Genomic DNA, 26,957 nt, shown 5'->3' on the forward strand with positions numbered 1-26,957 from the left:
GACTGCTACCACTGCTGCCATGACCTTGGTGAACACCCGTGGGGCTGTCGCCAGACCGAATGGCAGAGCTACGAACTGAAGATGGTCGTCTCCTATCACAAAACGTAGAAAACGTTGGTGCTCCGTAGCAATTGGCACGTGGAGATAGGCATCTTTGATGTCTGTTGAGGCAAGGAAGTCTCCTCGAGACATTGAGGTAATGACGGATCGGAGGGATTCCATCCGGAACCGCCTGGCGTTCGCATGCTTATTGAGCAGCTTTAGGTCCAGAACAGGACGGAAGGAGCCGTCCTTTTTTGGAGCCACAAAGAGATTGGAGTACAAACCCTCGCCCTCGTTCCTGAGGGGGGACAGGGATCACCACTCCTTCTGCTCTTAGAGCGTCCACCGCCTGCAGCAGGGCATCTGCTCGGTGGGGAGGTGGGGCCGTTCTGAAGAATGGAGTCGGAGGACGAGAACAGAACACTGTCCTGTGCACGTGAGCACAATGTCCGTCACCCACCGGTCTGTGACCTGTGGCAGCTAAATGTCGCCAAAGGCGGGGGAGTCTGCCATCAACTGCGGATGCGGAGAGAGAGAGAGAGAGCTGAGAGTCATGAGGAGACCGCCTTGGTAGCGGTTCCTCCGGCTGCCTTCCTTGGGCGTGATTGAGCCCGGCCGGAATCTGAGCCCGTCTGAGGTTATGTAGCCCTTTTGCACGAGGACAATTGGGACCTGCCCGAGCTTGGGAAGGACCGAAACCTCGACTGTACTTTTAGGACAGCATTAATAGGGTAAGTCGCAGTGCAGACATTGCGGAGTTACGGACGCCTCTGCGGTACAGATGTACATGTGCTCAAGGCCAGCTGCGCAAGAACAGCTGAAAAGGTTAGGTTGCCTATACGGCTGTGAATGCCGGAGCAACCGACACGCCGATAGCCTCCTAGACAGATTTCAACCAGAGTCCATCTGTCTGTGAATGGCATCTTTAAGTGAAGCCCCATCTCCAGTGCAACTATGGCTCTAGACGCAAGCCTGGAGATTGGAGAATCCACCTTTGGACCCTGGGTCCAGCGCTTGACCACGTCAGGGGAAAAGGGATAACGTGTATCTTAAAAACGTTTGGAGAAGACGCTTATCTGGTAAGCGTGGTGTTTCTGGACTGCTTCTCTGAAGTCAGCGTGGCCAGAAAAATACTCAATATCCGTTTGAGATACTGAAAAGGGACTTCTCCTGCTGTGAAGCTGACTCCTCCACTGGGGGAGCTGAGGGAGAAAGATCCAACCTTCCATTGATGGACGCTATAGGATCATTCCGTATGGCGTTACCATCCGGTGTATCCGGATTGATAGCGATGTCAGGATCAAAGTCCTGGAGAGCTGCCTTATCATACAGAGAGTCCTCCTGGGACCCCCCCGTTCCAAATGAGGTTGGTCAGGAAGATTGCCCATGGCCTGTCTGGACTGCAAGTCTCTATCTTATGACAATATATCTGTCGAAACTGCAACTCCGTCCCTGTCCTTGGACAGGGATGACAGGTGGTTTCTTTGGCCACGACTAGTAGAGACCCCGGCAGACGAAGTGCTAGAGACCCCGGCAGACGAAGTGCTACAGGGGAGCATGCACACAATGGGACGGTGTCATGAACAGCATCCCATGTAGTAAAAACAGCACTGAAAATCTGTGTTGCTTTTTTGCCGCTGCCGACTAGCCATCTAGAAGTATAAAGCCAAGATTGGTGACCGTACAGTGCAATGTATAGCATACAAGCATAAAGTACAAATGAACATTGCAGCACAAGCAATACAAGCAGCATAGAAGCCTGTGCCCTGGCACCTCTGCTCTTCTGCTGCTGTAGACTAGTCATCTAGGGGAATATAGCCCAGAAGAGTGACCATACAGTGCAATGTATAGCATACAAGCACAAGTACAAATGCACACTGCAGCCCATGCAATACAAGCAGCATAGAAAAAAACCTGTGCCCCAGCACCCTTGGTTTTCTGCTGCTGTAGTCTAGCCATTCCAGGAGAATATAGCTAAGACTAGCGACTGTACAGTGCAGTGTATAGCATACAAGCATAAACACAAATGAACACTTCAGTACGTGCAATACAAGCAGCCTAGAAAGCCTGTGCCTTAGCACACCTGCTTTCCTGCTGCTGATGTGTCGCTCTCCAAGCGGGCATATAGCGACCTATGCAGTTAAAGAAGGGAATTTTGTTACTTACCGTAAATTCCTTTTCTTCTAGCTCTTATTGGGAGACCCAGACGATTGGGGTATAGCTACTGCCTCCGGAGGCCACACAAAGCACTACACTAAAAAGTGCAAGGCCCCTCCCCTTCTGGCTATACCCCCCCGTGGTATCACGGGTTCTCCAGTTTTAGTGCCAAAGCAAGAAGGAGGAAAGCCAATAACTGGTTTAAACAAATTAACTCCGAGTAACATCGGAGAACTGAAAAACCGTTCAACATGAACAACATGTGTACCCGCAAACAACAAAAACATCCCGAAGGACAACAGGGCGGGTGCTGGGTCTCCCAATAAGAGCTAGAAGAAAAGGAATTTACGGTAAGTAACAAAATTCCCTTCTTCTTCAGCGCTCTATTGGGAGACCCAGACGATTGGGACGTCCAAAAGCTGTCCCTGGGTGGGTAAAGAAATACCTCATGTTAGGGCTGCAAAACAGCCCTCCCCTACGGGGGTGTCACTGCCGCCTGCAGGACTCTTCTACCTAAGCTGGCATCCGCCGAAGCATAGGTATGCACCTGATAATGCTTGGTGAAAGTGTGCAGACTGGACCAGGTAGCTGCCTGGTACACTTGTTGAGCCGAAGCCTGGTGTCGTAATGCCCAGGACGCACCCACGGCTCTGGTTGAGTGGGCTTTTAGCCCTGAAGGAACCGGAAGCCCCGCAGAACGGTAGGCCTCTAGAATTGGTTCTTTGATCCATCGAGCCAGGGTGGCTTTAGAAGCCTGCAACCCCTTGCGCGGACCAGCGACAAGGACAAAAAGTGCATCGGAACGGCGCATGGGCGCCGTGCGGGAAATGTAGAGTCTGAGTGCTCTCACCAGATCTAACAAACGTAAGTCCTTTTCATACCGGTGAACCGGATGAGGACAAAAGGAAGGCAAGGATATATCCTGATTAAGATGAAATGAGGATACGACCTTAGGGAGAAACTCCGGAATGGGGCGCAGCACTACCTTGTCCTGGTGGAACACCAGGAAGGGAGCCTTGGATGACAGAGCTGCCAGCTCAGACACTCGCCGAAGCGATGTGATCGCAACGAGAAACGCCACCTTCTGTGACAGGCGAGAAAGGAAACTTCCTTCAGAGGCTCGAAAGGCGGCTTCTGGAGAGCAACTAATACCCTGTTGAGATCCCATGGATCTAACGGCCGCTTGTACGGGGGTACGATATGACAGACCCCCTGTAGGAACGTGCGCACCTTAGAAAGACGTGCTAGACGCTTCTGAAAAAACACGGATAGTGCCGAGACTTCCCCCTTAAGGAAGCCGAGCGACAAGCCCTTTTCTAACCCCGATTGCAGGAAGGAAAGAAAAGTAGGCAATGCAAATGGCCAGGGAGACACTCCCTGAGCCGAGCACCAGGTTAAGAAAATCTTCCACGTTCTGTGGTAGATCTTAGCAGAGGTGGACTTCCTAGCCTGTTTCATGGTGGCAACGACCCCTTGGGATAATCCTGAAGACGCTAAAATCCAGGACTCAATGGCCACACAGTCAGGTTCAGGGCCGCAGAATTCCGATGGAAAAACGGCCCTTGGGACAGTAAGTCTGGCCAGCCTGGTAGTGACCACGGTCGGCCGACCGTGAGATGCCACAGATCCGGGTACCACGATCTCCTCGGCCAGTCTGGGGCGACGAGTATGACGCGGCTGCAATCGGATCTGATTTTTTGCGCAGTACTCTGGGCAAGAGTGCCAGAGGTGGAAACACATATGTGAGCCGGAACTGCGACCAATCTTGCACTAAAGCGTCTGCCGCCAGAGCTCTGTGATCGCGCGATCGTGCCATAAATGCCGGGACCTTGTTGTTGTGCCGAGACGCCATTAGGTCGACGTCCGGCACCCCCCAGCGGCGACAGATTTCCTGAAACACGTCCGGGTGAAGGGACCATTCCCCTGCGTCCATACCCTGGCGACTGAGGAAGTCTGCTTCCCAGTTTTCTACGCCCGGGATGTGACCTGCGGATATGGTGGATGCTGTGTCCTCCACCCACATGAGGATTCGCCGGACTTCCTGGAAGGCTTGCCGACTGCGCGTCCCTCCTTGGTGGTTGATGTATGCCACCGCTGTGGAGTTGTCCGACTGGATTCGGATCTGCTCTCTTTCTAGCCACTGCTGGAAAGCTAGTAGGGTAAGATACCCTGCCCCGATTTCCAGAACATTGATCTGAAGGGTGGACTCCTGCTGAGTCCACGTCCCCTGAGCCCTGTGGCGGAGACAAACTGCTCCCCACCCTGACAGACTCGTATCTGTCGTGACCACTGCCCAGGATGGGGGTAGGAAGGATCTTCACTGTGACAATGAGGTGGGAATAAGCCACCATTGCAGAGAGTCCTTGGCCGTCTGGGAAAGGGAGACTTTCCTGTCCAGGGAGGTTGACTGCCCGTCCCATTGGCGGAGAATGTCCCCTTGCAGTTGGCGCAGATGAAACTGCGCAAAGGGAACTGCCTCCATGGCTGCCACCATCTTCCCTAGGAAGTGCATGAGGCGCCTTAAGGGGTGCGACTGGCCTTGAAGGAGAGACTGCACCTCTGTTTGCAGTGAACGCTGCTTGTTCAGCGGAAGCTTCACTATCGCTGAGAGAGTGTGAACTCCATGCCGAGATACGTTAGTGATTGAGTCGGTGACCGATTTGACCTTGCCAAATTGATGATCCACCCGAAAGTCTGGAGAGTCTCCAGCGTAACATTCAGGCTGCGTTGTCATGCCTCGAGGGAGGGTGCTTTGACGAGTAGATCGTCCAAGTAAGGGATCACCGGGTGTCCCTGAGAGTGCAAGACTGCTACCACTGCTGCCATGACCTTGGTGAACACCCGTGGGGCTGTCGCCAGACCGAATGGCAGAGCTACGAACTGAAGATGGTCGTCTCCTATCACAAAACGTAGAAAACGTTGGTGCTCCGTAGCAATTGGCACGTGGAGATAGGCATCTTTGATGTCTGTTGAGGCAAGGAAGTCTCCTCGAGACATTGAGGTAATGACGGATCGGAGGGATTCCATCCGGAACCGCCTGGCGTTCGCATGCTTATTGAGCAGTTTTAGGTCCAGAACAGGACGGAAGGAGCCGTCCTTTTTTGGAGCCACAAAGAGATTGGAGTACAAACCCTCGCCCTCGTTCCTGAGGGGGGACAGGGATCACCACTCCTTCTGCTCTTAGAGCGTCCACCGCCTGCAGCAGGGCATCTGCTCGGTGGGGAGGTGGGGCCGTTCTGAAGAATGGAGTCGGAGGACGAGAACAGAACACTGTCCTGTGCACGTGAGCACAATGTCCGTCACCCACCGGTCTGTGACCTGTGGCAGCTAAATGTCGCCAAAGGCGGGGGAGTCTGCCATCAACCGCGGATGCGGAGAGAGAGAGAGAGCTGAGAGTCATGAGGAGACCGCCTTGGTAGCGGTTCCTCCGGCTGCCTTCCTTGGGCGTGATTGAGCCCGGCCGGAATCTGAGCCCGTCTGAGGTTTTGTAGCCCTTTTGCACGAGGACAATTGGGACCTGCCCGAGCTTGGGAAGGACCGAAACCTCGACTGTACTTTTAGGACAGCATTAAAAGGGTAAGTCGCAGTGCAGACATTGCGGAGTTACGGACGCCTCTGCGGTACAGATGTACATGTGCTCAAGGCCAGCTGCGCAAGAACAGCTGAAAAGGTTAGGTTGCCTATACGGCTGTGAATGCCGGAGCAACCGACACGCCGATAGCCTCCTAGACAGATTTCAACCAGAGTCCATCTGTTTGTGAATGGCATCTTTAAGTGAAGCCCCATCTCCAGTGCAACTATGGCTCTAGACGCAAGCCTGGAGATTGGAGAATCCACCTTTGGACCCTGGGTCCAGCGCTTGACCACGTCAGGGGAAAAGGGATAACGTGTATCTTAAAAACGTTTGGAGAAGACGCTTATCTGGTAAGCGTGGTGTTTCTGGACTGCTTCTCTGAAGTCAGCGTGGCCAGAAAAATACTCAATATCCGTTTGAGATACTGAAAAGGGACTTCTCCTGCTGTGAAGCTGACTCCTCCACTGGGGGAGCTGAGGGAGAAAGATCCAACCTTCCATTGATGGACGCTATAGGATCATTCCGTATGGCGTTACCATCCGGTGTATCCGGATTGATAGCGATGTCAGGATCAAAGTCCTGGAGAGCTGCCTTATCATACAGAGAGTCCTCCTGGGACCCCCCCGTTCCAAATGAGGTTGGTCAGGAAGATTGCCCATGGCCTGTCTGGACTGCAAGTCTCTATCTTATGACAATATATCTGTCGAAACTGCAACTCCGTCCCTGTCCTTGGACAGGGATGACAGGTGGTTTCTTTGGCCACGACTAGTAGAGACCCCGGCAGACGAAGTGCTAGAGACCCCGGCAGACGAAGTGCTACAGGGGAGCATGCACACAATGGGACGGTGTCATGAACAGCATCCCATGTAGTAAAAACAGCACTGAAAATCTGTGTTGCTTTTTTGCCGCTGCCGACTAGCCATCTAGAAGTATATAGCCAAGATTGGTGACCGTACAGTGCAATGTATAGCATACAAGCATAAAGTACAAATGAACACTGCAGCACAAGCAATACAAGCAGCATAGAAGCCTGTGCCCTGGCACCTCTGCTCTTCTGCTGCTGTAGACTAGTCATCTAGGGGAATATAGCCCAGAAGAGTGACCATACAGTGCAATGTATAGCATACAAGCACAAGTACAAATGCACACTGCAGCCCATGCAATACAAGCAGCATAGAAACAAACCTGTGCCCCAGCACCCTTGGTTTTCTGCTGCTGTAGTCTAGCCATTCCAGGAGAATATAGCTAAGACTAGCGACTGTACAGTGCAGTGTATAGCATACAAGCATAAACACAAATGAACACTTCAGTACGTGCAATACAAGCAGCCTAGAAAGCCTGTGCCTTAGCACACCTGCTTTCCTGCTGCTGATGTGTCGCTCTCCAAGCGGGCATATAGCGACCTATGCAGTTAAAATACACATGTACACACTGCAGTATATATTGGGGTCAGCACTATGTGTGCCGCTTACCGCCCGCCTATAAGCGGGTGTATGGTCGCCACCGTCCTGCCTGGTTGCCGAAAGTCCGAGCTCGGACTGCAGTAATGGCTGCCGGCGTCTTCCCCAGCTCGTGTGAGGAGGGGCGGGCCGTGGGCGTGCCCCAAGTCAGAGCGGGAATCCGGCGTCCGACAGTGTGCAGTGAGAGGGCTGGAGCATGTAAATAAGGCTCCAGCCCTCGGCGCTGCTGATTGCTCAGCGTCTGTCCCCTTCCCTGAGTGACAGGGAGGGGGCGGGAACGAAGCGGCACTAGGCCGCAGAAGCCGGGGACTGGATTTATAAGCGCCGCCGCCATAAAAGCGCGGTCGGCGCCCAGACCCCGGCGAACTACAAGTCCCAGCCGCGCCGCCGCTCCCGGAGCGTCCGGCGCGGTAGTTCCCAATACACAAAGTCACTCAGCAAAGCTGCAGTGACTGTAACCCTTTACTGTCCCCGGCGCACTAGCACACCCAGCAAGTCTGGAGTGTGCTGTGCCTGTGTGTACGGGGACACAGAGTACCTGTAATGGTGCAGGGCCATGTCCCTGAACGGTACTCCAGCTCCGTATCCAGCAGGTTCAAATGGGTCTGTGGATGGAGCCCGGCGTCAGAGCTTTGAGGCCGGCAGGATCCCACTTCCTCAGAGCCCCCCAGGGGGATGTGGAAGGAAAGCAGCATGTGGGCTCCAGCCTCCGTACCAGCAATAGGTACCTCAACCTTACAACACCATCAACGGGTGAGAAGGGAGCATGCTGGGGGCCCTATATGGGCCCTCTTTTCTTCCATCCGAAATAGTCAGCAGCTACTGCTGACTAAAATCTGTGGAGCTATGCATGGATGTCTGACCTCCTTCGCACAAAGCTTGAAAACTGGAGAACCCGTGATACCACGGGGGGGTATAGCCAGAAGGGGAGGGGCCTTGCACTTTTTAGTGTAGTGCTTTGTGTGGCCTCCGGAGGCAGTAGCTATACCCAATCGTCTGGGTCTCCCAATAGAGCGCTGAAGAAAAGACCCGTCCTTCTTTGGGACCACAAACAGGTTGGAGTAACAACCGTGACCCTGTTGCTGAAGAGGAACAGGGACCACCACTCCTTCTGCCTTCAGAGTGCCCAGCGCCTGCAGAAGAGCCTCGGCTCGCTCGGGAGGCGGGGATGACCTGAAGAATCGAGTCGGGGGACGAGAGGTGAACTCTATCTTGTAACCGTGAGACAGAATGTCTCTCACCCAACGGTCTTTTACCCGTGGCAGCCAGGTGTCGCAAAAGCGGGAGAGCCTGCCACCGACCGAAGATGCGGAGTGGGGAGGCCGAAAGTCATGAGGAAGCCGCTTTGGTAGCGGCACCTCCTGTGGTCGTCTTTTTAGGACGTGACTTAGACCGCCATGAATCAGAGTTCCTTTGATCTTTCTGAGGCCTTTTGGACGAGGAGAATTGGGACCTGCCCGCGCCCCGAAAGGACCGAAACCTCGACTGCCCCCTCCTCTGTTGGGGTATGTTCGGTTTGGGCTGGGGTAAGGATGTATCTTTTCCCTTGGATTGTTTGATGATTTCAGCCAAACGCTCGCCAAACAATCGGTCGCCAGAAATTGGCAAACTAGTTAAGCGCTTTTTGGAAGCAGAATCTGCCTTCCATTCCCGTAGCCACAAGGCCCTGCGGAGTACCACCGAATTGGCGGATGCAACCGCCGTACGGCTCGCAGAGTCCAGGACAGCATTAATAGCGTAAGACGCCATTGCTGACGTCTGAGCGGTTATGGACGCCACCTGCGGCGCGGAAGTGCGTGTGGCTGCGTCAATTTGCGCTTGACCTGCTGATATAGCTTGTAGCGCCCATACGGCTGCGAATGCTGGGGCAAAAGAAGCGCCGATAGCTTCATAGATGGATTTCAACCAGAGCTCCATCTGTCTGTCAGTGGCATCTTTGAGTGAAGCCCCATCTTCAACTGCAAGTATGGATCTAGCCGCCAGTCTGGAGATTGGAGGATCCACCTTGGGACACTGAGTCCAACCCTTGACCACGTCAGGGGGAAAGGGATAACGTGTATCCTTAAGGCGCTTAGAAAAACGCTTATCTGGACAAGCATGGTGATTCTGGACTGCCTCTCTGAAATCAGAGTGGTCCAGAAACATACTCGTTGTACGCTTGGGAAACCTGAAACGGAATTTCTCCTGCTGAGAAGCTGACTCCTCCACCGGAGGAGCTGAGGGAGAAATATCCAACATACGATTGATGGACGCAATAAGATCGTTCACTATTGCGTCCCCGTCAGGAGTATCAAGATTGAGAGCGGCCTCAGGATCAGAATCCTGATCAGCTACCTCCGCGTCATCAACCAGAGATTCCCCTCGCTGAGACCCTGAACAATATGATGATGTCGAGGGAATTGCCAAGCGAGCTCGCTTAGTCGGTCTGGGACTGGGGTCTGTGTCAGAGCCCTCAGCCAGGTTTCTATGATAATCCCCGGGGGGACATTGTTGGTCCAACTGAGGGGGGCCAGGGAACAATGATTCAACAGAGTCCCTGTGCTGAGATACCGGTCTGGACTGCAAGGCTTCTAGTATCTTAGCCATAGTCTCAGAGAGTTTATCCTTAAAGACTGCAAACTCCGTCCCTGTCACCTGGACAGTGTCAGCAGGTGGAGCCCCCTGGGCCCCCCCTAGCAGAGGCTCCGGCTGAGTAAGTGCAGCAGGGGCCGAGCAGTGCACACAGTGAGGGTCAGTGGAACCTGCCGGTAGCGGCGTCGTACATGCGGCGCAGGCAGCATAGTAAGCCTGTGTTTTGGCACCCCTGCCTTTTGTGGGCGCCATGCTATGTCTTCCCTGAGTAACACAATAGGGAATATAGCCAGAAAGCAACTGTGCACTATACAGTGTAAAATATCATAAATATATAATTACACTTCTGCACACTGGGGCTAGCACCACAGGTGCTGCTTACCACCCGATTAAAACGGTTGTGAGGCCACCATAATCCCTGCCTGGGTCTCCCAGAATTTGTCCCCCTCTGCAGCGTCCGAGGAGCTGACAGGAATGGCTGCCGGCGTCCTGAGGAGATGAGGGAGCCGTGGGCGTGACCCAGAAAGTGCGGGAACTGGTGCCTCACAGTGCACAGTGAGGGGGGTGGAGTATGCAAAGCATGCTCCAGCCCTCACTGCTGCACGTCTGTACAGCGTCCCGCCCTACCCCTGCCTGTCAGGGCTGTGGGCGGGAGGAGGAAACACTAGGCCGTACAAGCCGGGGACTCAAGTAATAAGCGCGGCTGCCATAAAAGCGCGGCCGCGAGGAAGTCCCCGGCGCACTACAAGTCCCAGCCGCGCCGCAGTGTTAAAACATGGCGGCGGCGGTAGTGCGGTAGTCCCCCTACATAAACACACTCAGCGACGCTGAGTGTGTAATGGCACATTAACCCGGTCAGCGCCGCGGTCCCCGGTGCACTAGCACACCCAGCAATGCTGGAGTGTTGCTGTGCGCGGTCCCCACAGGGACACAGAGTACCTCCAAGTAGCAGGGCCATGTCCCTGAACGATACCCGGCTCCTATCCAGCAGGCTCCACAGGAGTTGTGGATGAAGCACGGTCTCAGTGCCTGGAGACCGATAGGATCCCACTTCACCCAGAGCCCTAAGGGGGATGGGGAAGGAAAAACAGCATGTGGGCTCCAGCCTCCGTACCCGCAATGGATACCTCAACCTTAACCACACCGCCGACAAGAGTGGGGTGAGAAGGGAGCATGCTGGGGGCCCTATATGGGCCCACTTTTCTTCCATCCGACATAGTCAGCAGCTGCTGCTGACTAATCTGTGGAGCTGTGCTGTGCATGTCTGCCTCCTTCGCACAAAGCAAAAAACTGAGGAGCCCGTGGGAGCACGGGGGGTGTATAGGCAGAAGGGGAGGGGCTTTACACTTTTAGTGTAATACTTTGTGCGGCCTCCGGAGGCATAGCCTATACACCTAATTGTCTGGGTCTCCCAATGGAGCGACAAAGAAAAAACGCATTTTTTTTTAAACCCATAGGTTTTGCTGGGGAATGACTGTAGCAATGTTAAAAACATTTTCTGCAGCAAATCTGTGGTAAAAGCCGCAGCGTGTGCACAGGGCCTTAAAAAGCAGCAAATAGTTTGATGAATTTGTCGCAAACCACTGTCACTAAGGGAAGAGTCGGACGGGGATGGCAGGCTTGGACTGGCCGGCGGCTCTCCCCACCCGAGCACAACGGCCTCATGCTCCTCTATGCAGCAGTCACTCTTTGGTGGGGAGAGCCGCCGGCCAGTCCAAGCATTGCAATCCCCGTCCGAGTTATAAGATCGTCCGACTCTTCACAGATTAAAGCTTTGTGCCCACGGGACTCTGTACCAGTGGATTTTGCTGCTGAAAACCTGCGGATTTATCTGGATTTTCTAGATAAATCCGGAGGTTTTAGCAAGTACAGACACTCCCCATGTTATCCTATGGGACATGGGGAGTGCTGTGTCCATGCTGCGGTATGTGCGGCTGCAGATGTCCTGCAGCCGCACGTAACTACATGTCAATTATTCCTGCGGACGTTCCGCCTCTCCACTATGGAGACTTCCGTGGGTAAGTCACATGAATGTCCGCAGGTTTCCCGCAGATATTTCGTTGGAATCCCGTAGGTATGGATAGCTGCGGATTCCGGGGATCAGCTGCGGGAAACCTGCGGATATATCCGCGAGTACAGTGTCCCGGGGCCACATAGTCTAAGACGTTTTCATGTAGAAACCCCTGTGAAATGCTGTGATGTATCAGGGCCCCAGTGTCGGCGCTCCGTACTTATCACCGGCTGTTACTCTTTGCAGTGTACATGATAAAGCTGGGCACCCTGGAGAATGAGGGCACGGCAGAGGTGGAGTGGCGCTGGCATCCATACACCAACACCGCTAAGAAGAGGAAATATCTCACCCAATGAATAGTATTTGTGTGTTACCTGTAAATAAAGATCTTTATATAAGGACGGGACGTGGAGAATCTCTTCAATGTAACTTATTTTAATGAGTGTAAACTGTAACCTACAGAGAACAAGTAACAGAATAACCCCTAATAACTGCTAATAACCCCTAATAACTGCTAATAACCCCTAATAACTGCTAATAACCACTAATAACTGCTAATAACCACTAATAACTGCTAATAACCACTAATAACTGCTAATAACCCCTAATAACTGCTAATAACCACTAATAACTGCTAATAACCACTAATAACTGCTAATAACCCCTAATAACTGCTAATAACCCCTAATAACTGCTAATAACCCCTAATAACTGCTAATAACCCCTAATAACTGCTAATAACCCCTAATAACTGCTAATAACCACTAATAACTGCTAATAACCACTAATAACTGCTAATAACCACTAATACCTGCTAATAACCACTAATACCTCTCCTATCCCATCGGCTGCTCCTTCCTCAGTACTCCTCTCCCTCTTCAGCCTCCTCGTCTACAGAGTCTATTCCCACTTCTTCGTAGTCCTTTTCCAGCGCGGCCAGATCTTCTCGGGCTTCGGAGAACTCTCCTTCCTCCATTCCCTCTCCCACGTACCAGTGCACGAAGGCTCGCTTGGCGTACATCAGATCGAACTTGTGGTCCAGCCGGGCCCAGGCCTCTGCGATGGCCGTAGTGTTGCTCAGCATGCACACAGCGCGCTGCACTTTGGCCAGGTCTCCTCCGGGCACCACTGTTGGGGGCTGGTAGTTGATTCCGACCTGAGGGGAGAGGTAATAAGCGGTAAGCTCTGACAGCCGGCTTCTATGCAGCGTAAGGAGACTCCCAACTCCCATTTGGCTGATTCTTAATTCATTTAGGCTAAGTTCACACTTCCGTTGTTTTGCTTCAGTCACAATCCATCGCCTTGAGGAATTACGGTATCCTGCAAAATATTTTGCAGGAATCCAGTTTTTCCCCATAGACTTCTATTAGCGACAGATTGTGACTGATGATGCTGCGTTGCATCCGCTGCGTGACGGTCAGTTGTTTTTTGACTGACCGCCGGGCGGGAGCAACGCAGCATGTAACGGTTTGATCCGTAGGATTTCGTGCGCATGCGCTCTCTGGCTCCCTGCACCCGTAACCAGGATACACATAGGGTTACTAACCAATGCGCTTTGGTTAGTTACCCGATATTTACACTGGTTACGTGTGCAGGGAGCCAGCGCTGAGCGGTGTATGCTGGTAACCAAGATAAATATCGGGTAACCAAGCAAAGAAGGGAATTTTGTTACTTACCGTAAATTCCTTTTCTTCTAGCTCCTATTGGGAGACCCAGACGATTGGGTGTATAGCTACTGCCTCCGGAGGCCACACAAAGCACTACACTAAAAAGTGTAAGGCCCCTCCCCTTCTGGCTATACACCCCCCGTGGGATCACGGGCTGCTCAGTTTTAGTGCTAAAGCAAGAAGGAGGAAAGCCAATAACTGGTTTAAACAAATTCAATCCGAAGTAACATCGGAGAACTGAAACCGTTCAACATGAACAACATGTGTACCCGAAAAAAACAAAAATCCCGAAGGAAACAGGGCGGGTGCTGGGTCTCCCAATTGGAGCTAGAAGAAAAGGAATTTACGGTAAGTAACAAAATTCCCTTCTTCTTCGGCGCTCCATTGGGAGACCCAGACGATTGGGACGTCCAAAAGCAGTCCCTGGGTGGGTAAATTAATACCTCAAGTTTGAGCTGCAAAACAGCTCTCTCCTACGAGGGGGCAACCGCCGCCTGCAGGACTCTTCTACCTAGGCTGGCGTCCGCCGAGGCGTAGGTATGCACCTGATAATGTTTGGTGAAAGTGTGCAGACTTGACCAGGTAGCTGCCTGGCACACCTGTTGAGCCGTAGCCTGGTGTCGTAATGCCCAGGACGCACCCACGGCTCTGGTAGAATGGGCCTTCAGCCCTGATGGAACCGGCAGCCCAGCAGAACGGTAGGCTTCAAGAATTGGTTCCTTGATCCATCGAGCCAGGGTGGATTTGGAAGCCTGCGATCCTTTGCGCTTACCAGCGACAAGGACAAAGAGTGCATCCGAGCGGCGCAGGGGTGCCGTGCGGGAAATGTAGATTCTGAGTGCTCTCACGAGATCCAACAAATGTAAATCCTTTTCAAACCGATGAACTGGATGAGGACAAAAGGAAGGTAAGGAGATATCCTGATTGAGATGAAAAGAGGATACCACCTTAGGGAGAAACTCCTGAATCGGGCGCAGCACTACCTTGTCCTGGTGAAAAACCAGGAAGGGAGCTTTGGATGACAACGCTGCCAGCTCGGATACCCTCCGAAGAGACGTGACCGCTACCAGAAAGGCCACTTTCTGTGAAAGTCGAGAAAGTGAAACATCCTTCAGAGGCTCGAAGGGCGGCTTCTGGAGAGTAACTAGTACCCTGTTCAGATCCCATGGATCTAACGGCCGTTTGTACGGAGGGACGATGTGACAAACACCCTGCAGGAACGTGCGTACCTGAGGAAGTCGTGCTAGACGCTTTTGAAAAAATACCGATAGCGCTGAGACTTGCCCTTTAAGGGAGCCGAGCGATAAGCCTTTTTCCAAACCAGATTGCAGGAAGGAAAGAAAAGTAGGCAATGCAAATGGCCAGGGGGACACTCTCTGTGCCGAGCACCAGGATAAGAAAGAAGGGAATTTTGTTACTTACCGTAAATTCCTTTTCTTCTAGCTCTTATTGGGAGACCCAGACGATTGGGGTATAGCTACTGCCTCCGGAGGCCACACAAAGCACTACACTAAAAAGTGCAAGGCCCCTCCCCTTCTGGCTATACCCCCCCGTGGTATCACGGGTTCTCCAGTTTTAGTGCCAAAGCAAGAAGGAGGAAAGCCAATAACTGGTTTAAACAAATTAACTCCGAGTAACATCGGAGAACTGAAAAAACCGTTCAACATGAACAACATGTGTACCCGCAAACAACAAAAAAATCCCGAAGGACAACAGGGCGGGTGCTGGGTCTCCCAATAAGAGCTAGAAGAAAAGGAATTTACGGTAAGTAACAAAATTCCCTTCTTCTTCAGCGCTCTATTGGGAGACCCAGACGATTGGGACGTCCAAAAGCTGTCCCTGGGTGGGTAAAGAAATACCGCATGTTAGAGCTGCAAAACAGCCCTCCCCTACGGGGGTGTCACTGCCGCCTGCAGGACTCTTCTACCTAAGCTGGCGTCCGCCGAAGCATAGGTATGCATCTGATAATGCTTGGTGAAAGTGTGCAGACTGGACCAGGTAGCTGCCTGGCACACTTGTTGAGCCGAAGCCTGGTGTCGTAATGCCCAGGACGCACCCACGGCTCTGGGTGAGTGGGCTTTTAGCCCTGAAGGAACCGGAAGCCCCGCAGAACGGTAGGCCTCTAGAATTGGTTCTTTGATCCATCGAGCCAGGGTGGCTTCAGAAGCCTGCAACCCCTTGCGCGGACCAGCGACAAGGACAAAAAAATGCATCGGAACGGCGCGTGGGCGCCGTGCGGGAAATGTAGATTCTGAGTGCTCTCACCAGATCTAACAAACGTAAGTCCTTTCCATACCGGTGAACCGGATGAGGACAAAAGGAAGGCAAGGATATATCCTGATTAAGATGAAATGAGGATACGACCTTAGGGAGAAACTCCGGAATGGGGCGCAGCACTACCTTGTCCTGGTGGAACACCAGGAAGGGAGCCTTGGATGACAGAGCTGCCAGCTCAGACACTCGCCGAAGCGATGTGATCGCAACGAGAAACACCACCTTCTGTGACAGGCGAGAAATGAAACTTCCTTCAGAGGCTCGAAAGGCGGCTTCTGGAGAGCAACTAGTACCCTGTTGAGATCCCATGGATCTAACGGCCGCTTATACGGGGGTACGATATGACAGACCCCCTGTAGGAACGTGCGCACCCTAGAAAGACGTGCTAGACGCTTCTGAAAGAATACGGATAGTGCCGAGACTTGCCCCTTAAGGGAGCCGAGCGACAAGCCCTTTTCTAACCCCGATTGCAGGAAGGAAAGAAAAGTAGGCAATGCAAATGGCCAGGGAGACCCTCCCTGAGCCGAGCACCAGGTTAAGAAAATCTTCCACGTTCTGTGGTAGATCTTAGCAGAGGTGGACTTCCTAGCCTGTTTCATGGTGGCAACGACCCCTTGGGATAATCCTGAAGACGCTAGGATCCAGGACTCAATGGCCACACAGTCAGGTTCAGGGCCGCAGAATTCCGATGGAAAAACGGCCCTTGGGACAGTAGTTCTGGCCGGCCTGGTAGTGACCACGGTCGGCCGACCGTGAGATGCCACAGATCCGGGTACCACGATCTCCTCGGCCAGTCTGGTGGCGACGAGTATGACGCGGCTGCAATCGGATCTGATTTTTGCGCAGTACTCTGGGCAAGATTGCCAGAGGTGGAAACACATATGGGAGCCGGAACTGCGACCAATCTTGCACTAAGGCGTCTGCCGCCAGAGCTCTGTGATCGCGCGATCGTGCCATAAATGCCGGGACCTTGTTGTTGTGCCGAGACGCCATTAGGTCGACGTCCGGCACCCCCCAGCGGCGACAGATTTCCTGAAACACGTCCGGGTGAAGGGACCATTCCCCTGCGTCCATACCCTGGCGACTGAGGAAGTCTGCTTCCCATTTTTCTACGCCCGGGATGTGAACTGCGGATATGGTGGATGCTGTGTCCTCCACCCACATGAGGATTCGCCGGACTTCCTGGAAGGCTTGCCGACTGCGCGTCTCTCCTTGGTGGTTGATGTATGCCACCACTGTGGAGTTGTCCGACTGGATTCGGATCTGCTCTCTTTCTAGCCACTGCTGGAAAGCTAGTAGGGCAAGATACCCTGCCCTGATTTCCAGAACATTGATCTGAAGGGTGGACTCCTGCTGAGTCCACGTCCCCTGAGCCCTGTGGCGGAGACAGACTGCTCCCCACCCTGACAGACTCGCATCTGTCGTGACTACTGCCCAGGATGGGGGTAGGAAGGAACTTCACTGTGACAATGAGGTGGAAATACGCCACCATTGCAGAGAGTCCTTGGCCGTCTGGGAAAGGGAGACTTTCCTGTCCAGGGAGGTTGACTGCCCGTCCCATTGGCGGAGAATGTCCCATTGAAGTTGGCGCAGATGAAACTGCGCAAAGGGAACTGCCTCCATGGCTGCCACCATCTTCCCTAGGAAGTGCATGAGGCGCCTTAAGGGGTGCGACTGGCCTTGAAGGAGAGACTGCACCTCTGTCTGCAGTGAACGCTGCTTGTTCAGCGGAAGCTTCACTATCGCTGATAGAGTGTGAAACTCCATGCCGAGATACGTTAGTGATTGAGTCGGTGACAGATTTGACCTTGCCAGATTGATGATCCACCCGAAAGTCTGGAGAGTCTCCAGCGTAACATTCAGGCTGCGTTGGCATGCCTCGAGGGAGGGTGCTTTGACGAGTAGATCGTCCAAGTAAGGGATCACCGAGTGTCCCTGAGAGTGCCAGACTGCTACCACTGCTGCCATGACCTTGGTGAACACCCGTGGGGCTGTCGCCAGACCGAATGGCAGAGCTACGAACTGAAGATGGTCGTCTCCTATCACAAAACGTAGAAAACGTTGGTGCTCCGTAGCAATTGGCACGTGGAGATAGGCATCTTTGATGTCTGTTGAGGCAAGGAAGTCTCCTCGAGACATTGAGGTAATGACGGATCGGAGGGATTCCATCCGGAACCGCCTGGCGTGCACATGATTGTTGAGCAGTTTTAGGTCCAGAACAGGACGGAAGGAGCCGTCCTGTTTTGGAGCCACAAAGAGATTGGAGTACAAACCCTCGCCCTCGTTCCTGAGGGGGGGACAGGGATCACCACTCCTTCTGCTCTTAGAGCGTCCACCGCCTGCAGCAGGGCATCTGCTCGGTGGAGAGGTGGGGCCGTTCTGAAGAATGGAGTCGGAGGCCGAGAACAGAACACTGTCCTGTGCACGTGAGCACAATGTCCGCCACCCACCGGTCTGTGACCTGTGGCAGCTAAATGTCGCCAAAGGCGGGGGAGTCTGCCATCAACCGCGGATGCGGAGATAGAGAGAGAGAGCTGAGAGTCATGAGGAGACCGCCTTGGTAGCGGTTCCTCCGGCTGCCTTCCTTGGGCGTGATTGAGCCCGGCCGGAATCTGAGCCCGTCTGAGGTTTTGTAGCCCTTTTGCACGAGGACAATTGGGACCTGCCCGAGCTTGGGAAGGACCGAAACCTCGACTGTACTTTTAGGACAGCATTAATAGGGCAAGTCGCAGTGCAGACATTGCGGGGTTACGGACGCCTCTGCGGTACAGATGTACATGTGCTCAAGGCCAGCTGCGCAAGAACAGCTGAACAGGTTAGGTTGCCTATACGGCTGTGAATGCCGGAGCAACCGACACGCCGATAGCCTCCTAGACAGATTTCAACCAGAGTCCATCTGTCTGTGAATTGGCATCTTTAAGTGAAGCCCCATCTCCAGTGCAACTATGTCTCTAGACGCAAGCCTGGAGCTTGGAGAATCCACCTTTGGACCCTGGGTCCAGCGCTTGACCACGTCAGGGGAAAAGGGATAACGTGTATCTTTAAAAAACGTTTGGAGAAAACGCTTATCTGGTAAGCGTGGTGTTTCTGGACTGCTTCTCTGAAGTCAGCGTGGCCAGAAAAATACTCAATATCCGTTTGAGATACTGAAAAGGGACTTCTCCTGCTGTGAAGCTGACTCCTCCACTGGGGGAGCTGAGGGAGAAAGATCCAACCTTCCATTGATGGACGCTATAGGATCATTCCGTATGGCGTTACCATCCGGTGTATCCGGATTGAGAGCGATGTCAGGATCAAAGTCCTGGAGAGCTGCCTTATCCTACAGAGAGTCCTCCTGGGACCCCCCCGTTCCAAATGAGGTTGGTCAGGAAGATTGCCCATGGCCTGTCTGGACTGCAAGTCTCTATCTTATGACAATATATCTGTCGAAACTGCAACTCCGTCCCTGTCCTTGGACAGGGTGGACAGGTGGTTTCTTAGGCCACGACTAGTAGAGACCCCGGCAGACGAAGTGCTAGAGACCCCGGCAGACGAAGTGCTACAGGGGAGCATGCACACAATGGGACGGTGTCATGAATAGCATCCCATGTAGTAAAAACAGCACTGAAAAACTGTGTTGCTTTTTTGCCGCTGCCGACTAGCCATCTAGAAGTATATAGCCAAGAATGGTGACCGTACAGTGCAATGTATAGCATACAAGCATAAAGTACAAATGAACACTGCAGCACAAGCAATACAAGCAGCATAGAAGCCTATGCCCTGGCACCCCTGCTCTTCTGCTGCTGTAGACAAGTCATCTAGGGGAATATAGCCCAGAAGAGTGACCATACAGTGCGATGTATAGCATACAAGCACAAGTACAAATGCACACTGCAGCCCATGCAATACAAGCAGCATAGAAAAAAACCTGTGCCCCAGCACCCTTGGTTTTCAGCTGCTGTAGTCTAGCCATTCCAGGAGAATATAGCTAAAACTAGCGACTGTACAGTGCAATGTATAGCATACAAGCATAAATACAAATGAACACTTCAGTACGTGCAATACAAGCAGCATAGAAAGCCTGTGCCTTAGCACACCTGCTTTCCTGCTGCTGATGTGTCGCTCTCCAAGCGGGCATATAGCGACCTATGCAGTTAAAATACACATGTACACACTGCAGTATATATTGGGGTCAGCACTATGTGTGCCGCTTACCGCCCGCCTATAAGCGGGTGTATGGTCACCATAGTCCTGCCTGGTTGCCGAAAGTCCGAGCTCGGACTGCGGTAATGGCTGCCGGCGTCTTCCCCAGCTCGTGTGAGGAGGGGCGGGCCGTGGGCGTGCCCCAAGTCAGAGCGGGAATCCGGCGTCCGACAGTGTGCAGTGAGAGGGCTGGAGCATGTAAAAAGGCTCCAGCCCTCGGCGCTGCTGATTGCTCAGCGCCTGTCCCCTTCCCTGAGTGACAGGGAGGGGGCGGGAACGAAGCGGCACTAGGCCGCAGAAGCCGGGGACTGGATTTATAAGCGCCGCCGCCGTAAAAGCGCGGTCGGCGCCCAGTCCCCGGCGGACTACAAGTCCCAGCCGCGCCGCCGCTCCCGGAGCGTCCGGCGCGGTAGTTCCCAATACACAAAGTCACTCAGCAAAGCTGCAGTGACTGTAACCCTTTACTGTCCCCGGCGCACTAGCACACCCAGCAAGTCTGGAGTGTGCTGTGTCTGTGTGTCCGGGGACACAGAGTACCTGTAATGGTGCAGGGCCATGTCCCTGAACGGTACTCCAGCTCCGTATCCAGCAGGTTCAAATGGGTCTGTGGATGGAGCCCGGCGTCAGAGCTTTGAGACCGGCAGGATCCCACTTCCTCAGAGCCCCTCAGGGGGATGTGGAAGGAAAGCAGCATGTGGGCTCCAGCCTCCGTACCAGCAATAGGTACCTCAACCTTACAACACCATCAACGGGTGAGAAGGGAGCATGCTGGGGGCCCTATATGGGCCCTCTTTTCTTCCATCCGAAATAGTCAGCAGCTACTGCTGACTAAAATCTGTGGAGCTATGCATGGATGTCTGACCTCCTTCGCACAAAGCTTGAAAACTGGAGAACCCGTGATACCACGGGGGGGTATAGCCAGAAGGGGAGGGGCCTTGCACTTTTTAGTGTAGTGCTTTGTGTGGCCTCCGGAGGCAGTAGCTATACCCCAATCGTCTGGGTCTCCCAATAGAGCGCTGAAGAAATCTTCCACGTTCTGTGGTAGATCTTAGCAGACGTGGGCTTCCTAGCCTGTCTCATGGTGGCCACGACCCCTTGAGATAATCCTGAAGATGCTAGTATCCAGGACTCAATGGCCACACAGTCAGGTTCAGGGCCGCAGAATTCAGATGGAAAAACGGCCCTTGTGACAGTAAGTCTGGCCGGTCTGGTAGCGCCCACGGTTGGCCGACCGTGAGATGCCACAGATCCGGATACCACGACCTTCTCGGCCAGTCTGGGGCGACGAGCAGGACGCGGCGGCACTCGGACCTGATCTTGCGCAGCACTCTGGGCAAGAGTGCCAGAGGGGGAAACACATAGGGCAGTTGGAACTGCGACCAATCTTGCACTAAGGCGTCTGCCGCCAGAGCTCTGTGATCGCGAGACCGTGCCATGAAAATTGGGACCTTGTTGTTGTGCCGGGACGCCATTAGGTCGACGTCCGGCCTTCCCCAGCGGCGACAAATTTCCTGAAACACGTCCGGGTGAAGGGACCATTCCCCTGCGTCCATACCCTGGCGACTGAGGAAGTCCGCTTCCCAGTTTTCTACGCCGGGGATGTGAACTGCGGAGATGGTGGAGGCCGTGGCCTCCACCCACATCAGGATCCGCCGGACTTCCTGGAAGGCTTGCCGACTGCGTGTCCCGCCTTGGTGGTTGATGTATGCCACCGCTGTGGAGTTGTCCGACTGAATTCGGATCTGCTTTCCCTCCAGCCACTGCTGGAAGGCTTGTAGGGCAAGATACACTGCCCTGATTTCCAGAACATTGATCTGAAGGGTGGACTCCTGCTGAGTCCACGTACCCTGAGCCCTGTGGTGGAGAAAAACTGCTCCCCACCCTGACAGACTCGCGTCTGTCGTGACCACCGCCCAGGATGGGGGTAGGAAGGACCTTCCTTGTGATAATGAGGTGGGAAGAAGCCACCATTGAAGAGAGTCCTTGGTCGTCTGGGAAAGGGAGACTTTCCTGTCTAAGGACGTCGACTTCCCGTCCCATTGGCGGAGAATGTCCCATTGAAGTGGGCGCAGATGAAACTGCGCAAACGGGACTGCCTCCATTGCTGCCACCATCTTCCCCAGGAAGTGCATGAGGCGTCTTAAGGGGTGCGACTGGCCTTGAAGAAGCGAGAGCACCCCTGTCTGTAGTGAACGCTGCTTGTCCATCGGAAGCTTCACTGTCGCTGAGAGAGTATGAAACTCCATGCCAAGATATGTTAGCGATTGGGTCGGTGACAGATTTGACTTTGAAAAGTTGATGATCCACCCGAAAGTCTGGAGAGTCTCCAGCGCAACGTTCAGGCTGTGTTGGCATGCCTCTTGAGAGGGTGCCTTGACAAGTAGATCGTCCAAGTAAGGGATCACCGAGTGTCCCTGAGAGTGCAAGACTGCTACCACTGCTGCCATGACCTTGGTGAAAACCCGTGGGGCTGTCGCCAGACCAAATGGCAGGGCTACGAACTGAAGGTGTTCGTCTCCTATAACGAAGCGTAGAAAACGCTGGTGCTCTGGAGCAATCGGCACGTGGAGATAAGCATCTTTGATGTCTATTGATGCTAGGAAATCTCCTTGAGACATCGAGGCAATGACGGAGCGGAGGGATTCCATCCGGAACCGCCTGGTTTTCACGTGCTTGTTGAGCAGTTTTAGGTCCAGAACAGGACGGAAAGAGCCGTCCTTTTTTGGCACCACAAACAGATTGGAGTAAAAACCTTGACCTCGTTCCTGAAGAGGAACAGGGATCACCACTCCCTCTGCCCTTAGCGAGCACACCGCTTGCAGAAGAGCATCGGCTCGGTCGGGATGTGGGGAGGTTCCGAAGAACCGAGGCGGAGGACGAGAACTGAACTCTATCCGGTACCCGTGAGACAAAGTGTCTGTTACCCACCGGTCTTTGACCTGTGGCAGCCAAATGCCGCAAAAGCGGGAGAGCCTGCCACCGACCGAGGATGCGGAGAGAGGAGGCCGAAAGTCATGAGGCAGCCGGCTTGGAAGCGGTTCCTCCGGCTGCTTTCTTTGGGCGTGAGTGAGTCCGCCAGGAATCTGAGCTCCTCTGCTCCTTCTGAGTCCTTTTGGACGAGGAGAATTGGGTTCTGCCCGAACCTCGAAAGGACCGAAACCTCGACTGTCCCTTCCACTGTTGAGGTTTGCTTGATCTAGGCTGGGGTAAGGAAGAGTCCTTACCCTTGGACTGTTTAATGATTTCCGCCAATTGCTCACCAAACAGCCTGTCTTGAGATAATGGCAAACTGGTTAAGCATTTTTTGGAAGCAGAATCTGCTTTCCATTCCTTTAACCATAAGGCTCTGCGTAAAACCACCGAGTTGGCGGACGCCATTGACGTACGGCTGGTAGAGTCCAAGACCGCATTGATAGCGTAAGTCGCAAACGCAGACATTTGCGAAGTCAAGGACGCCACCTGCGGCACTGATGGACGTATGATAGAGTCCACCTGCGCCAGACCAGCTGAAATAGCTTGGAGTGCCCACACGGCTGCGAATGCTGGAGCAAACGACGCGCCGATAGCTTCATAGACAGATTTTAACCAAAGGTCCATCTGTCTGTCATTGGCATCTTTAAGTGAAGCCCCATCTTCCACTGCAACTATGGATCTAGCCGCCAGCCTGGAGATTGGGGGGTCCACCTTTGGACACTGGGTCCAGCGTTTGACCACGTCAGGGGGAAAGGGATAACGTGTATCCTTAAGACGTTTGGAGAAACGCTTATCTGGATAAGCATGGTGTTTCTGGACTGCTTCTCTGAAGTCCGCGTGGTCCAGAAAAGAGCTCAATTTACGTTTGGGATACCTAAAATGGAATTTCTCCTGCTGTGCTGCTGCCTCCTCCGCTGGAGGAGAAATATCCAGCAGTCTATTGATGGCCGCTATAAGATCATTCACCATGGCGTCACCATCAGGGGTATCCAGGTTGAGAGCAGTCTCAGGATTGGAGTCCTGATCACCTAGTTCTGTCTCATCATACAGAGAATCCTCTCGCTGAGACCCTGACCAGCGTGATGACGCCGAGGGTCTCTCCCAGCGAGCTCGCTTAGGCTGCCTGGGACTGTCGTCCGAGTCAGAGCCTTCAGCCTGTGATGTCTGGGACCCCCTTGGAGCACGGATTAGTTCCAACTGAGGGGGACCGGGGAACATTGAATCAGCAGTGCCCATGGTCTGAGTGACCGGCCTGGACTGCAAGGTTTCTAGAATTTTTGTCATAGTCACAGACATCTTATCAGCAAAAACTGCAAATTCTGTCCCCGTCACCGGGGCAGGGTTCACAGGCGTCTCTGCCTGGGCCACTACTAGCATAGACTCCGGCTGACGAAGTGGCACAGGGACCGAACATTGCACACAATGGGGGTCAGTGGAACCTGCCGGTAGATCAGCCCCACATGCGGTACAGGCAGCATATGAAGCCCGTGCCTTGGCACCCTTGCTTTTTGCGGATGACATGCTGTTGTCTCCTCAGAGCAATATAGGGGTATAAGCCAAGAAGCGACCGTACAGTGCAATATATAGGTACAGATAAAAGTACACAAAACAACACTGTGGCACTAGTGGGGTCAGCACCTAGGTGCTGCTTACCGCCCGCTTAATAGCGGGTGTGTGGTCGCCAGAATCCCTTGTCTGGGTCTCCCAGGGCTATGTCCGTTCTCCAGCTCAGACTGCGTGCAGGAATGGCTGCCGGCGTCCTGTGAAGAGGGGCGGGCCGTGGGCGTGCTGCAGACAAAGAGCGGGAACTGGCGTCCCACTGTGCCCAGTGAGAGGGCTGGAGTATGTAAATAATACTCCAGCCCTCGGCGATGACTATTGTACAGCGTCTCTCCCCTTCCCTGACTGACAGGGCTGGGGGCGGGAACGAAGCGTAACTAGGCCGCAGAAGCCGGGGACTAGATTTACAAGCGCTGCCGTCGTAAAAGCACGGTCGGCGCAAAGTCCCCGGCGCACCACAAGTCACAGCCGCGCCGCAGTCACCATGGCGGCCGGCGCGGTAGCTCCCCACACATAAACTCACTCAGCAAAGCTGTAGCGAGTATAACCCCAAGCGCGCAGCGCTACTGTCCCCGGCGCACTAGAACACCCAGCAACGCTGGAGTGTGTCTGTGCCTGTCTGCACGGGGACACAGAGTACCTGAATGTTGCAGGGCCTTGTCCCTGACGGTACCCCAGCTCCGTATCCAGCAGGATCTCCGGGTCTGTGGATGGAGCCCGGCCTCAGAGTTTGGAGGCCGGTAAGATCCCACTTCACCAGAGCCCTTCAGGGGGATGGGGAAGGAAAACAGCATGTGGGCTCCAGCCTCCGTACCCGCAATGGGTACCTCAACCTTAACAAACACCGCCGACAAAAGTGGGGTGAGAAGGGAGCATGCTGGGGGCCCTAGTATGGGCCCTCTTTTCTTCCATCCGACATAGTCAGCAGCTACTGCTGACTAAACAGTGGAGCTATGCGTGGATGTCTGACCTCCTTCGCACAAAGCATAAAACTGAGCAGCCCGTGATCCCACGGGGGGTGTATAGCCAGAAGGGGAGGGGCCTTACACTTTTTAGTGTAGTGCTTTGTGTGGCCTCCGGAGGCAGTAGCTATACACCCAATCGTCAATCGTCTGGGTCTCCCAATGGAGCGCCGAAGAAAAGTGCTTTGCTTTTAACTGATATTTACCCTGGCCCTCGCCCTCCCCAGCCTGAGAATATCGGGCCGCCGCTGTGTGCTTACCCGGCTGGACGGTAAAAATACGGCGGAGCACACGCTTTTTTTTTTAATATGTACATTGGATTTCTATGTGTCTGTGCATTATATATGTATACTTCCTACACCACTGAAAATGGAGGAACTTCCTCTTCCTCTTCTAGTCACATCACGTCCTTGCAAAACACAGGGCAGTGATGTACACTATGTCCCGAAAAACGTGAAACAACGCGGGAATAACGCAGGAAAACGCAATGAAACTCACATGATTTGCTACCTGCGCTATTCCTGTGCTATTTCATGATTACATTGCAGTCAATGGAGTGAATAACGCAGCTACCTGCAGAAAAGAAGTGACTGCTCATTCTTTTTCTTAAGAAAATTATTTCGGTAGATTTTCTTAAGAAAAAACGCAGTGTGCGCACAGCTATTTTTTTTTTCCCCATAGGTTTTGCTGGGGAATGTCTGCAGAAAGGCACAACCATTTTCTCAAGAAATTTCTGCAGCAAAAACGCACAAAAAGAAGGGAATTTTGTTTACTTATCGTAAATTCCTTTTCTTCTAGCTCCTATTGGGAGACCCAGACAATTGGGTGTATAGCTTCTGCCTCCGGAGGCCACACAAAGTATTACACTTTAAAAAGTGATACCCCTCCCCTCTGCCTATACACCCTCCCGTGCATCACGGGCTCCTCAGTTTTGGTGCAAAAGCAGGAAGGAGAAGACTTATGAATTGGTATAGGGTAAATTCAATCCGAAGGATGTTCGGAGAACTGAAAACCATGAACCAAAAGAAGGGAATTTTGTTTACTTACCGTAAATTCCTTTTCTTCTAGCTCCAATTGGGAGACCCAGACAATTGGGTGTATAGCTACTGCCTCCGGAGGCCGCACAAAGTACTACACTTAAAAGTGTAAGGCCCCTCCCCTTCTGGCTATACACCCCCCCGTGGGATCACGGGTTCCTCAGTTTTAGTGCAAAAGCAAGAAGGAGGAAAGCCAATAACTGTTTCAAAAACAAATTCAATCCGATAAACAACATCGGAGAACTGAACTTATTAAAATGAACAACATGTGCACCCGAAAAACAAAATCCCTAAGAAAAAACAGGGCGGGTGCTGGGTCTCCCAATTGGAGCTAGAAGAAAAGGAATTTACGGTAAGTAAACAAAATTCCCTTCTTCTTTGTCGCTCCTAATTGGGAGACCCAGACAATTGGGACGTCCAAAAGCAGTCCCTGGGTGGGTAAAAGAATACCTCGTGATAGGGCCGTCAAGCAGACCTTTCCTACAGG

At 53.2% G+C, this 26,957-nt stretch overlaps 2 protein-coding genes across 2 annotated transcripts in view; one reads left to right on the forward strand and one right to left on the reverse strand.

Annotated features, from left to right (window-relative positions):
* The window catches only part of LOC142251620 (U3 small nucleolar ribonucleoprotein IMP4-like), a 135,427-nt gene extending 123,210 nt beyond the window's left edge, over positions 1–12,217 (forward strand). The window contains exon 5 of the mRNA XM_075324590.1: positions 12,062–12,217. Coding sequence (XP_075180705.1) covers positions 12,062–12,171 — 110 coding nt within the window. The 3' untranslated portion in view covers positions 12,172–12,217. The remainder of the gene's footprint in view (positions 1–12,061) is intronic.
* A 363-nt stretch (positions 12,218–12,580) lies between these two features.
* Positions 12,581–26,957, reverse strand: part of LOC142251616 (tubulin alpha-3 chain-like) — an 81,182-nt gene continuing 66,805 nt past the window's right edge. Inside the window, exon 5 of the mRNA XM_075324585.1 lies at positions 12,581–12,971. Within this exon, the coding sequence (XP_075180700.1) occupies positions 12,675–12,971 (297 nt within the window). The 3' untranslated portion in view covers positions 12,581–12,674. The remainder of the gene's footprint in view (positions 12,972–26,957) is intronic.

Source organism: Anomaloglossus baeobatrachus, chromosome 9, assembly GCF_048569485.1.
Source record: "Anomaloglossus baeobatrachus isolate aAnoBae1 chromosome 9, aAnoBae1.hap1, whole genome shotgun sequence".
Lineage (NCBI taxonomy): Eukaryota > Metazoa > Chordata > Amphibia > Anura > Aromobatidae > Anomaloglossus > Anomaloglossus baeobatrachus.